Below are 14462 nucleotides of genomic sequence, written 5' to 3' on the forward strand. Positions count from 1 at the left end.
TCACCTAGATATCATTCCTGGGGGAGGAAGGAAAGGAAAGGGGGACAGTATGGAGTAGGGAATGGAAATGGAGGAGAGAAGGTATGTTCTTGTTTCAAATATCAATAAATTCATTTTAAATGACTTTGTTGTAAAAGCCCTCTTATTCTTTAATCCTTCTCAGCTAGGGAATTGGAAAATAACATAACTACACCCAAAAATTCTTCCCCCAATCTGTGATCTATTCATTACAAAAAAAATCTTTTTTTCCCATTGAGAGTGGAATTATGGGAAGGACAGGGAAGCTATTGATAGTGTTGCCAGGAGAAAAGAAAAGAAATAAAAGAAGGTCAAGGGTTATTGAAGGTTTTTTTTTTAATTTCAGAGAAGAGAACAGAAAGTTCAGAAGGAAACACAGATAAGCTGAATAGCTTTGAAAGTAACATTTGGATTTATTATACATTTTTTAAAAAGCAAGCTGTACATAACAGAAATTCATGGTTATACATATAACCTCTTTTCTGCTTTATAGATGGAAGTGGGAGGGGGAGAATACTAATTAAATACAGAATAAAAATGGACCTCCTCAGTGGTCCTCAGCCACTTCTACCAGTGAAGACTCCAACCTCTTCTCATCTATCCTGGGAGATGGTCTTTCTGAGTCGCCCTAAACCCAACTTATCTCATCATCATCAGGCTACACTCCCAAGGATGGACTGGGATGGTCCTTGGACAAGGCACCGATAGCCTGTCACCAGATCTGTCCTTTCTAGATCAATGGGACCTGCCAGAGTTGGTGCCCTCTTGGTGAAGCTGCTATTGGTAACCCCAGGTCACCTCTGGGCTTTGATGAGGCATTGGAGAAGGACTTAAGTAGAGAAATTAGTGCCGAACAGTCCTTATGTAATAAAGGATGCATGCTTATATAACTGTTCTGAATGATAACAGAAGTATCAAGTGCAGTTTGGGTATCCCAGGGCTACCTGCCAACACAACCATGCATTCCCTTTCCCTGTAGTGGCTAAGGGAAATTGAGGCAATTTGTTCTCTGCCCTGGGTGGTTCCACCTTGGCTAAAGCTATTTCCATCAACCACAGTGACTTCTTCCTCCTTTTTACCTTCAAATTCTACCAGGGCTTCAAGGCTCAGCTCAAGTCCCTCCCCCTCCAGGAAGGCTTTCCTGATCATTCCCCCCCCTTTCCTGACCTCCTGTAGCCCTGCATATTCTGTCCCCCACAGGATGTCAGAATGTCTCAGCTGCAGGCACTTCAGTCCTTGATTCCAATTGTCCCAGATCACTAAATATGGAATCCCCCCAATTCAATGGCCATTCTCCAGGGACCCCCCACAGCGAGAGGGGCTGGGCACAGGGCCAGGAAAGATATGTCACTTTATCAGGAATTCCACAGCACCGTTTTCCCGGGTGGAAGTGTTAAGAAAGGGGAAAGGGTCATCCTGTTAGCTGGGATTACCAGCTGGTTCTCTGGGGATTAGGTTGGAGGGGCCTGTGCTTAACTGCAAGGTAAGTGCCTTCCTTCCCAGGCTGGTGGATTCAGTCTAAGGAGGGGGTGAATTTGGCCAGTGCAGGTTCCCAAAGCAGCCCTTACAATCCTCCCCCGAATCTTGTTTTTCTGACCAGTCCAATAGAAGTTTTTAGTTTCTAAGGGAGAAGCAGGGGTGGGGGCTGAATTAGCTCTCTCCCCGGTTTAGTATGAGTCATCCAATCCGTTCTCCTGAGCAGCTCTGTCCTCCCACGGATTCCCCATAATCATCACTAAGAAAGACTTTGCTGATTACAGTGTTTACTGAGAGCAGTTGGCCCTGCATCACCCCCAGTTAGGACAAGGTACTGCTTGGGTCCATGAACATCCAGGGAAAATAGTGGGAGGGTTTCTGGGGAAGCCCCAGGCTTACAATTCCTGGTGGTCCACCCAGGGACTGTGAGGAGCCACCATGGGCCTCAGCCAGGAAGATGTGGAGAAGTTTCTCAATGAGAATCCCACCTTCACAGAGCAATACTTCGAAAAAGTTCTGAGCCCCGAGAATGTGGTGGGTGCATGTGAGGGAAGGAGTCTGGTGGATTTCTCCACCTTCAAAGAGCTATGCCAGGTGGAGGAGAGTGAAACCCTCTTTGAGCTCATTCAGGACATGCAAGAAAGTGTCAACATGGAGAAGGTGGTCTTCAAAATCCTTAGGAAGGTATGCACCATCATTCACGCTGACCGCTGCAGCCTCTTCATGTACCGGCAGAGGAACGGGATTGCAGAACTGGCCACAAGGCTCTTCAACGTCCAGCCTGACTGCACCTTGGAGGAGTGCCTGGTGCCCCCTGACTCGGAGATTGTCTACCCTCTGGACATTGGAGTCATAGGGCATGTGGCACAGACAAAGAAGACCGTCAACATCCAGGACGTTAACGAGGTAGGGTCTCAGTACTCACAAGGGTTGGGCGATGGACCAAGGAAGGGCTTACAGTCATCCAAGAGCTCAGAGATCTACAGTCTCTCCTAGAAACAAAGATGATCTTTCCCAGTACATTAGGAGAGCCCTGATCCCTTTTGTCCCTCAAGACAGTTTTATGGGAGTTTCTGGGTTCATATCTGGCTTCAGACACTATTCTATTCTGTGTGACCCTGGGCAAGTCACTTATCCCCATTACCTAGCCCTTACTGCCCATCAAGTAGGAAGGTCCATGTTTAAAACCAAAAAAAGACCTCTTTACTCACAGGGGATTCCTCGCTTTCTGAGATAACAGAGCTCACTGTTTTCTCCTCCAACTCCACATGTACGGTTGGACAGGTTCTTTCATTCCAGATGAGAATATTCATGGGGTCAGATCTAAAATGTCAGCGTCTTCAGGTCTGGAATCATTCCTCCAAACCGGACAATTCTGTCTCCCTAACAGGCTCGCCTCAGTGCCTTTGCTCATACGGTACCCTCTCCCTGAAATTCCTTCTCTCCCTTAAGATATTGAATCTTCTCTATCACCTAAAGCCCATTTCGAAAACTAGTTCTCCCAGGAAGTCTTCCTTCATTTTCCCAGGCATTAAGACCTCTTTCCCCTTAAACCCTCATGAAGTATCTTATGCTCATTTCTATTATATTTCTCATTTAATCTGATTAACATGATCATCAAGGATATTATGATATAATATACATGATGGGATGATATAAGGGATACTTCATACAAAATTGTGTATTCTGTTTCGTTATCTGCCTCTATGTTATTAAGCTAGACTGAATCCTAAAGGGACAAGAACTGTCTTATCTACAATTCCTATAGCCACCAGGTCTCTGCACTTAATAAGTGTTTGTTCTTGATTTGTTGTTGAATTCAATGATAATGGCTCTGTATTCATAGGATCATAGATTTAGGATTGAAAGGCACCTTAAAGGTTCTCTAGTCCAATCTCCCTCTTTTACAGGTGAGCAAATGAAAGTCTAGAGAAGATAAGCTTGGTTTGCCCATAGTCACACAGGTAGTAAATTTTTAAAAAATCGTGATTTGAACCCGTGCTCTCTAACTCCCAATTCAGGACTTTTTGTGCCGTCTCATGTTGTTCAGGATTAGCCTTTCTCTGTTGAGCAACTGTACCTGGGGTAGAGTGACAGGGGCTTTGCTCCAGGGCACCAGATCTGCATGAAGCACTCTTCCATCTTTATCCCTACATGGTACCTTCTTTTACAACCCTTCCTTCACTTTCCATCGCCATGGCCTATAAGCTCATCACAAGGGTTGGAGAGCTGTTCCATGGTAGGAGGCAGATGGGTCATTACTCCCCTGGGCTGACTATACTCAACATTGAAGAGTTTCCACAAGAATCCTTCATTGTACAATAAAAGTGAAGACCAGCCTTTGCCAGTCTAGGTGAGACCTCAAGACTTTCCTGTGCCCTGGGGAGACCCTATTCCCCCCTGTTGCCATCCCAAGCATCCTGAAAGTAGCCTAGAGGCATCCTCAGGTCTCTGTTGGCCTCATACATTGAGGGGTCACAAGGTCTGTCCCCCAATGGGACTTTGTGTCAGGGGTTTTCCACAGGACTTCCCCATTTTTACCCCTGCTTGCCCCAGCACTCAAACTGCTAGTAGTAGTTCTGCTGTGTCATTGTTTCTACTTTTAGTGGAGATATTCTGATTAAAAAAAAAAGATTTCTTGATTACCTGAGGTAGGGGAAGAGAAAAAAAAACTATTAAGCACCTAGTATATGCCAGGCACTTCACAAATATTTAATTTTATCCTTATGACAACACAGGGAGGAATTGTATTATTATTCCCATTTTGTAGTTGGGGAAATTAAGGGAGACCAAGGTTAAATGATTTGCTCAGGAACATACAGTTCGCAAGTATTTTTTAAAATAACCCTTACCTTTGGTTTTAGTATCTGTTCTAAGACAGAAGAACAGCAAAGGCTGGGCAATCAGGGTTAAATGACTTACCAGGGTCACACAAGTAGGAAGCAGCTCAGGCTGGATTTGAACCCAGATCCTCTTGGCTATATACTTGGTACTCTATGCACTGTGCTACCTAGCTGTCTCTCAGCTGGCAAGTATTGAGGCTGGATCTGAACTGAGGCCTTTTTGACACTAGGTGTTCTATCTACTGCACCACCTAGATATTGCAATAAAACAAAATTGAGCCCCTTGAGAAGCTTCTTGAGGGCAAGACTGTCGTATACTTCCTCTAGACCAGTGAGGTCAGACTCAAAAAGAAACAGATCCCTGCAAGCCACATATTGACTTAGAAAATCACAAAGTAACATTATCTATGTTGTATTTTTATTTATTTGTTAAATATTTCCCAAATACATTTTAATCTGATTCAGCCACATTTGGGCGTTTTGCAGCCATTTGTGTACTGACAATCTGACACCTCTGCAGAGCCTAGATTCCCTTGACTCCTAGTAGAACTCTGGGTACACAGTTGACACTGAGCAAATCTGTATTCACTGAGTGATAGGTCCCAGAAACTCTGATTCCTTTTTTATTAAACTGGAAAAACTCAGCCGAAAATACATCAGCTCCTTGTCATTAGATTCTGACCCAATGTCATCTTATAAACAACCTGTATCTATAAATCTTGATAAGAGCCACAGGGTCATAGATTTAGAACTGGAAGAGATCCTAGAGGTCTTTGAATACAACCCTTTCATTTTACAGACAAGGAAACTGAGGCTTGAATAAGTTAAGTGACTTATCCAAAATCACACAGATGCCAGGTGGCAGAAACAGGATTCAAACCCAAGACCTCTGGCTCCAAATCCATTGCTCTCTCCACCAAATCACACTTACTCAGCATGGCCAAATAGGTAGTCAATACATGGGGTTAATTATCCAGAAAGATCATATAGATTGAATGTAAGTAAGCAAGCTTGGAGGGTTTAGATCAGCTCATATGGGACAGACTTAGGATGGGCTACTAAATGGAAATAATTTTGTTTGAAGACTTAACTTATGAAGATGGCATCAGCAAGAATGAACTTGATCTTCTAAAACCATTCAATTCAATAATCATTTATTTACTGAGGTTTTTTAAAACCCTTACCTTCTGTCTTAGTGTCAGTAGTAAGTACTGGTTCCAAGGCAGTAGAGTGGCAAGGGCTAGATACTGTGACTTGCCTAGGGTCAACATAGCTAGGAAGTATCTGAGATCAGATTTGAACCCAGGACCTCCCATTTCCAGGCTTGGCTCTCAATCCAATGAGCCACCTAGCAGCCCTCTCAATAAGCATTTATTAAGCACTTGTTGTGTACCAGGTGTACAATTAGGCTTCAAATCTTCAGTGATTCCATGATCTCCCTGATGTGAGTGTTCACTCCATCGGTGCCAATGACAGTACACCCATACCTTCTCATCCTGCCCAGTTCTTGTCTGCATTCTCCTACAGATCCTCCACAGAGGAAGAAAAACATTCCAGGCTGACCCCTTCCTCTAGTCTGGGTTTTCTGACATTTTACAGGTATCAGTGCAATGCTGGAGTTGTCCATTTGCTATCCCCTGCTCTCACTCAATGAATGCTTTCCACCTTGCTCTGTTCACCCAGTTCCTCAAATGCCATTTCTCACACCACTACTTCCCCTCTTAGACCCTCTCCTTCCTAGTTCTTGCACAAGGTCAACATTGGAAATGCACTGCAACCTACTTTCCTACCATGCATGTATTTTGGGCAGTGGATAGAGTACCAGATCTGGAGACAGAAAAGACCTGATTTCAAATTCAGCTTTGGATGCTTATTTGATGTGTGATACTGGGCAAGTCATTTTACTGCTACCTGTCTCAGTTTCCTCAATTGTAAAAAGGGGATAATAATAATATTCATGTTCCAGGATTGTTGTGAGGATTAAATGAGATAATATTTGAGGAGGAAGAAGAGAAAGAAGAAGAGGAGGAGGAGGAAGAGGAGAAAAGGAAGAAGAGGAAGAGGAAGAAGAGAAAGAAGAAGAGGAAGAGAAGGAAGAAGAGGAGAAAGAGGAGGAGAAGGAGGAAGAAGAAGAAGAGAATGAAGAAGAGGAGGAGAAGGAGGAGGGAGAAGGAGGAAGAAGAAGGAGAAGAAGAAGAAGGAGAAGAAGAAGAAGGAGAAGGAGAAGAAGAAGGAGGAGGAGGAGGAGGAGGAGGAGAAGAAGAGGAAGGAGATGGAAGGGGAGGAAGGAGGAGGATGAAGAGGAGGAAGAGGAGGAAAGAGAAGGAGGAGAAGGAGGAGAAGGAGGAGGGGAGGAAGGAGGAATAAGAGCATGGAGCAAAAAACTCCATCATTAGTTTTGATGTTGATGTTTAAGATAACTTCTTAAATAAAAAATACAAGATACACATTTTCAAAAATTTCTTAACAGGTTCTGAGGAACTGTTTCAAGTTCATCTGTTTTTTTCTTCCTGGAAATTCATCTTTTTATTTTTATTTTTTCAATTTCATATAGAAACAATTTTTTTCTGACATTTTGAGATTCAGATATTTTCCTTCCCCAAGGTGATAAATGGTTTGTTATAGGTTCTATTAGTGCTTTCATGCAATACACATTTCCATATTCCCCATGATAGAAAACACATTGGATATGCATTTTAACAAATGGTGGCTAACAGTTGAGGCTTTGAAGTATTATATAAATGCTAGTTATTATTCATGTTATTCCCCCCCCCCATTATTGAGCTGACTTCTTCTAAATAATCACGAATCTCATTGAAGAAAGCTGTAATGTTCTAGAGCTTGAAGTAATTGGCCAAATGACGTCTTAGAACAAATGTGTGGAAAACCTCATCATTTCTAGGAAATCCCTCTTCACAGGATGCCCTCCACAACACTTGCAAATGCATTTAGCAAACACATATCTCCCAGCTTATGCCTTGCTTGAAGTGAATAACCTAAGCTCTGGCCACCAAACAGCAGGTTTTCTTCCTTGCATTTTTAAAACAACCTTGTATAATGTTAAGGGAAAAAGCTCTTCAGGTTACTTTTTTGGTCTACCAAGTTAAATGTATATTTTAAAAAATTAACAGCAGGGAATGTTGTTTTCTTGTCCCTTTTAGTCTAAAGTGGAATTATAAAGCTCTATTATTCTGTGAGAAGATATTTTTGAGCAAGGATTTCATTGAACATTTTATTATTATATTATCACTTTATTACTATATTATGTACAGTATTATATTATACATTATCTCATTACAGTATATAATATACTGTTGTATATGTTATTATATGTAATAGATATAATAGCATTATATACATTACATACATATATATATTTCCTTGCCATATGTGTAGATTGTCCTCATGAAAGCATTTCCGAAGATGAGAAAGTGAATCTATAGGTTAGTAGTTATTGATGTCCCCATAGTTGCCCTTTAGAAGTAATGCTATCAGTATTTTTTCTATTCTTTTGGCATTTTTCTCCCTACCTTACCCAAGCTGGAACTGCGTATGCTACTTACCAGCCAGTCCCTTTGCTGATAGGTGCAGGAGCTTTGACCATGTCTGACCTGGGCCGCCTTATCCCTCCTTCCTCAGGCAGCCTGGTGTGTGGTCCTCACATTGGTGTCATACCTTCTGGGGATACTTGACTGGATTAACCCTACTTCAGCTCCAAACTCCCAATCATGCACTAGCCTCCACTTAGTAGGGCAAACTGTACCACACCTGACTCCCTGAGATATTTTATAAGATGATCATTTATGTCTTCCGAGATTGTCCCTAAAATTCTAGGAGTTCCTCTTTGTGCATATGGGCGGCCCCAGCAATCCATCCTGAATTCATTTTCTTGAGTGCCATTTCGACTTTGAACAGCACATCTGGGATTGAAGTGTTGGGTTCCAAGTGGAATGTCTCTTCTGCCCTTAATAATGAGCAGTGGCAATTCTTTTTCTATTTCCTTCTACATTTTCCCCTCTCATTTCCATTTCTGAAAGTTCTTGGAATGATGCAGTGCAGGCAGGCTTTGTGCCATCTTACTGTAATCGTGCTTTTGCTTTTTTATGGTGTGATACCATGCACCATCCATCTTCCCTATTTATCGTTTTTTTTGCAACTTAGTTTGTATTCTACACCAGTGGCATTAGACACATGGCCCTGACTGCAGTACTCCCAAGGAGCCCAAAATGGATTAAAATGTAATTGGAAAATATTTAACAACATAAATAAAAATACCATAGAACATAGATAACATTACTTTTTAAAACTAAGTTAATATGCAGCCCTCAGGGATCCTTATATGTGGCTAAGGGGTCTTCATTTCTCTTGGAGTCTGACACCACTGTTCTGGACCATTGCCATTGTTGCCTGCCATTTATTTATTGAAAAAAAATAATTTTTTCCCTAAACCTTTGCCTTTCATCTTAGAATAAATACTGTGTTCTGGCTCTAAGGTAGAAGAGTGGTAAGGACTAGGCAATGGGGGTTAAGTGACTTGCCCAGAGTCACACAGCTAGGAAGTGTCTGAGGCCAGATTTGAACCCAGGATCTTCTTTCTCTAGGCCTGGCTCTCAATACACTGAGCCACTTAGCTGCCATCTAACATTTATTTTTACTTGTCAAGGACATGCAGTGTTTGCTGGCTAAGGTGGTTTCTAGGATCTTTTGACCTCCTCATTATAAAAGCTACTTTACATCCAAACAGTTTCATAAGAAATGTGACAATGAAGGTTACTATTTTTGCTTTTCCCCATTTTCTATTTCACAGCATTAATAGTACTTTGGGTCCAGTTGAAGCTGTGTCTTCTCATCTTTATCCTTTTTACTAATTTGCTGGTGATGGTTTAATTGCATGCAGGTGGCCACTTCTGATACAATTCCCATATCATTAATCAATTATTTACTGTCAGTTAAAGGATAATTTCCTTTTGGGTAGGTGAGATGTTGCTTGGTACTTATCTTGCCAAGTACCTTTTGTTTTTATGGAAGCAAATAGTCATGACACTGAGGCATGAGGCTTCTAAGCTATTAATGAGTTTTTGGTCTTCTTGTGTTCTCAAACCTGAGCTGGATCACTCAAAATACTGTCTGCCATCTTCCCCTGAGCCTATGTTCATATTGAAGCCTCTGAATATCAGGGTCTCTGTTGGCTTTGTTTAGGAAACTTGTTAAGCACTTCAGAGAAATTCACTTCCTTTTCCTGTACTGTACACTGTACAATGTAGACATTGGCAATTAGCTGCCAATTATCTTCATGATGCTCATTTTGACTGTGATCATGACTATGACTAGGGGGCCCATGAAATGTTTTTTGGTGCTTAAAGTTTCTATGCAAATACTCCCCCCCAATTCTTTTGGGTATCTTTCTCGAGAGAATTTGTGAGCCATCCTTCCATTTTGCTGCCGCATTCTTTTGCTTTTTTTTTTTAAACCCTTACCTCCCATCTTAGAATCAATACTGTGTATTGGTTCCAAGGCAGAAGAGTGGTAAGGGCTAAGTGACTTGCCCGGGGTCACATAGCTAGGATGTGTCTGAGGCCAGATTTGAACCCAGGACCTCCCATCTCTTGGCCTGACTCTCAATCCATTGAGCCACCCAGCTGCCCCTTCTTTTGTCTTCTGATGTTAATCATTGAGACTATCAATATTGATGTGGTTCAGTATTTCTATTATGTTAATTCATTAGACATTGGACAAAGATTCTGCGTTTGGATGATTTGAGTGCCACTAGTAAGTCCATGTTTATAGATCATCTACAACTTTTGAGATCGCCACCTCATTGCAGAACCAGAAGGAGCCCCCTTAGGACCAGAGTCCACTTTCCTTTCTTTCTTTTTTGTATCATGGGTTGTCAGAGTCAAAGTAGCCAGCTTAGTAGTGATGAACTTCTTCATCCTCAACGAGGTTGATCCTCAAGCAATAGATGTCATTTTTTTCCAGGTCCATATTGGAAGCCTTATCGGCAAGGGAAGATTTTTACATTCTTCTAATAGACTTTGAGAATCCAGAATAACCTTCATGCAATGATGAAATGTCAGAGGCCCCAGAGATACAAAGGCAAAAGTCAAACAGTCTCTGCCCTCAACAATCTGATATTTTATTGCATTCAGTAACTAGAACAGTGCTAGGCACATTGATTGATTGGTTGATATCTGGGAGAAATTTCACTTATTACAGAGAGTGATGGAAGCAGGAAAAGAAAGGCATAGATGAATTGCTCTGTAACGTTTGAGGAGAAAGCACTTTTAGCCAGAGAGAATCAGAAAAGGCTTCTTGGAGGAGGAGGGCTGACTGAAGGAGAGCTGGGGGAGCTGTGTTTGATGTTCATATGTTGCTGTTGAGGCAATAGAGTCTTAACACTTTTTTTTCTGTGCCATGGATCCCTTTGGCGGTCTGGCAAGATCCTTTCCCAAAGTAATGGATTTTTTGTTTGTTTTTAATTTTTTTGTAAACTCCCAGTACTCCCAAGTGGAGTCCAAACTGGGTTAAAATGTAATTGGGAAATATTTAACAACATAAATAAAAATACCATAGAACATAGATAACATTACTTTTTAAAACTAAGTTAATATGCAGCCCTCAGGGATCCTTATATGTGGCTAAGGGGTCTCCATTTCTCTTGGATTCTGACACCACTGTTCTGGACCATTGCCATTGTTGCCTGCCATTTATTTATTGAAAAAAATTTTTTTTCCTAAACCTTTGCCTTTCATCTTAGAATAAATACTGTGTATTGCTTCTAAGGCAGAAGAGCGGTAAAGGCTAGGCAATGGGGGGTTAAGTGACTTGCCCAGGGTTACACAGCTAGAAAGTGTCTGAGGTCAGATTTGAACCTAGGACCTCCCATCTCTAGGCCTGGCTCTCCATCCACTGAGCCATCCAGTTGCCCCTTCAAAGTAATGATTTTTAAAAATTGATTAATTTGTTTGTTACATTAAAATTCCTAGTTAACTCCCTCTCCTCATTGGAGAAGGCATCATCCAAAAATAATATTTTCCTATTGTTGCTGTTTTCAATAATATTTTATTTTTTCCTAAATATATATAAAAATAATTAATATCCATTTTCTAAAAATTTGAGTTCCAAATTGTCTTTTTCCCCTTCTCCTCTCCCTGAGAAGATAAGCAATTTGTTATAGGTTATACAGTGCATTCCTGAAAAACACATTTCCATATTAGTCATATTGTGGAAGAAGACCAAAGTAATATTTTTAACGAATTGAAGGAAATACTAAAGTTCAGATAGAAGGGAGTGAAAATCAGGTTGTCATTTTTCCATCCCCATTCACAGGCTTCCTGAAATCTATCCATGGACACCACTCCCTATCCTACATCAAATATTCAAGAGGCATTAAGACAGCCCAGTTCTAAATGACCTGAGAGATCATTATAGCCCAAACCTCAGGGGGAAGCACACGCCCAGAGAGAAATGATACCGCAAACGTTGGATCATGGGCTAATGAGGGTCAATTATTAAACTTGCAGTGTGAGCATTTACACCTTGGAAATCAGCAATCTATGGTCAGAGCCCTTCTGAGCCCTGAGTAGACGAGGCCACCAACATGGAGCAGGAGGGGAAGAGAATGGACGTGGCCATGAAGAGTATGTGGCTTCATTCTGGGAGCTCTGCAGCATTTGGAAGGCTAGGGGACCTAGAGGTCCACAAAGGCGCTAGACCACGTAATCAGAGAATCTGTGGTGGGCGTAGAGCTTCAGTCTGGTCTCACTCGAACCACATCAATAGCCTTCTATCTGTTCTGTATACAGCAGACCCTCATTTTATGTGAACTCACATATGAGATAAGATTTATGTGACGGGCGATCATTAAGACAGAAAAACACACAACACAAACATTTTTAATCACTCACTAAAGTCCACGCTATTTTCCCAAGTGGGCTAAAGTCTCGCCACCATCACACTCATTCTTGCTCTTGGAAATGTTAGTTGTTTCGTGCCAAACACGAATTCCCATATCAGTCTTTGTTAGGAGTTCTCATTTGTAACAAGTCATGTCCGAGTCAGAAAAGAGCTTCTCTTGGTTTCATTCATGCTATTTAGTTATTCATAATGGCCCCAAAGCACAAGAGTTGTGATGCTGGTGTCTCTTTTGAGCCTAAGAAAAGTCACTCTCGTGCATGATTTTCAATTTAGGCAAAAGATTTTAGAATGTATCGGCCATGTGGTGCTACTGTATATATACTATATCTCTATATCTGGCTTTTATTTATTCTCTTTCTTGTTAGAATGTAACTCATTGAGGCAGGGAATATTTTTGTCTTTCCTTGACACAGTGCCTGGCTTAATAAATGCTTATTGACTGACCAAGTGGCCTAGCTTGTAATGGTTAGTTCTGGGTTTCAAGATGCTTTGTCAATTCAGAATGTTAGGATGGCCGTACTAGAGGTTAGGAGTAAATTCAGGGGGTTAGAGTTGCCTTACCAGACAGGAGAGCAGTTGGTGTTCTCACCATATGCAGTAGTGGTCAGGTAGGGTGGCTTGTTGGGGAGACTTAACAGCAACACCCCTGTTATATATTTGAAAAAGGTTCAAGAAGAATAAGAGAAGCAAAAGCCACTGGGCAGTCCCTTATCTTACTCCTGGGCTTTCACTCAGTCCAGGTTAAGAAAAGATAATGTGGTCCCACCCTTTCCTACCACAGTTTGTTATCTTAGATTAATCTATTAATTGGCCCATCTGTCTATCTAGTCCATCCATCATGGATCAAACCATTGATCTACCCACCCAACTGTTCTGTTCCAGGTCCAGAATTCTTTACCAAACCATATCATTAATTCATTTTGTCATTTATTATTTATTAAATACCTCTCATGTTTCAGACTCTTTTCTTGGGACTGGAAATATGAAAGGTTACTTGGGTCTTGCTCTCAAGGAACTTACATTCTATTGGGAAGATAATCTGTCTATCTATCTATACACATACATACATACATACATACATACATACATATGTACATACATATAATCCCCCTTAGTACAAGTTAGAATATAGTTAAGTGCACAGACTAAATCAAATGGAGTGGCCTGAAAGATTCTAGGAGGGAAGAGATCCTAGCTAGACGACTCAGGGAAAACCTCATGGAGGAGAGAAGCCTAAAGGAAGAGAAGTATCACCTGCTTGAAATCAAGGAGGCAAGAAGATGCAAACTGAGAAAATAATAAAGTGCATGAAGGAGGATATATCACTCATGATGGCTGAAAAAGTGAGTTTGAGCCTGACTGTAAAGAGTCTCAAATGTAAGGACGAGAAATTCACATTTAGGTCATTCATTTAGGTCAGAAAGAAACTTGATCAGAATTTTTTATTAGGAAGATTCCCGTGGTAACATGAGAGAAATGAGTTGGAGAGGAGATGGGCTTGAGCTTAAGAGGCTATTCCAATATCGTCCAGGAAAGATTTGATGAAGATTTGAATTAGGGCAGTTTCTGTGTGAGCAGAGAGGAAGGGTTGGAGGTGAATAATATTGTGGAGACACAACTGTGCTTGGCTCTGGATTGGATATGTTGGGTAAGGAAGAGAGAAAAGTTAAAGACAACTAAGAGGTTTTATGCCTAGGAAGATGATGAACAAAATAATGGAATTTGGGAAGAATCTGTCAGACTTGGGGAGTGTTGGGAAATGATGAAGTTAACATTTGACAAAATCATTTTGAGCTGACCATGGGCCATCCTAATGAATATCTACGCAAGCAGATGGAGATGTGGGACTGGAACATGGGGACTAGTGGGGGCAATAGGGTTGGACTTCTTTTTCGTCTGCATAGAAATGATCACTAAAGCCTTGTGCTCACCAAGGGGAAGTATGTTGAGAGAGAAGAGGATAAAGCCTTCAGAGGATGCCTACAATTATGGGGATAGAAGAAGAGGAACCAACTAAGACAAGAAAGTAGTTAGAAACCAGGGGAGAACAGGAATAGTGCTTCAGGGAAATTTGAGAAATCACATTTAATCAAAAGAATCAGGGAAGGGGGGGGGCAGCTGGGTATCTCAGTGGATTGAAAGCCAGGCCTAGAGATGGGAGGTCCTAGGTTCAAATCTGGCCTCAGACACTTCCCAGCTGTGTGACCC

General features: G+C 41.4%; 1 protein-coding gene across 2 annotated transcripts in view; it reads left to right on the top strand.

The window, feature by feature from the left end:
* The window catches only part of PDE6B (phosphodiesterase 6B), a 134847-nt gene that overhangs the window by 41101 nt on the left and 79284 nt on the right, over positions 1-14462 (top strand). Inside the window, exon 1 of one of the 2 annotated variants that reach the window (XM_001366290.4) lies at positions 1138-2400. The exons of the other annotated variant lie outside the window; for it this stretch is intronic. Coding sequence (XP_001366327.1) covers positions 1933-2400 — 468 coding nt within the window. The 5' untranslated portion in view covers positions 1138-1932. Of the gene's footprint in view, positions 1-1137; positions 2401-14462 lie in introns of those variants that run through there. 2 annotated transcript variants of the gene reach the window in all.

This window comes from Monodelphis domestica, chromosome 6, assembly GCF_027887165.1.
Source record: "Monodelphis domestica isolate mMonDom1 chromosome 6, mMonDom1.pri, whole genome shotgun sequence".
Taxonomy (NCBI): Eukaryota; Metazoa; Chordata; class Mammalia; order Didelphimorphia; family Didelphidae; genus Monodelphis; species Monodelphis domestica.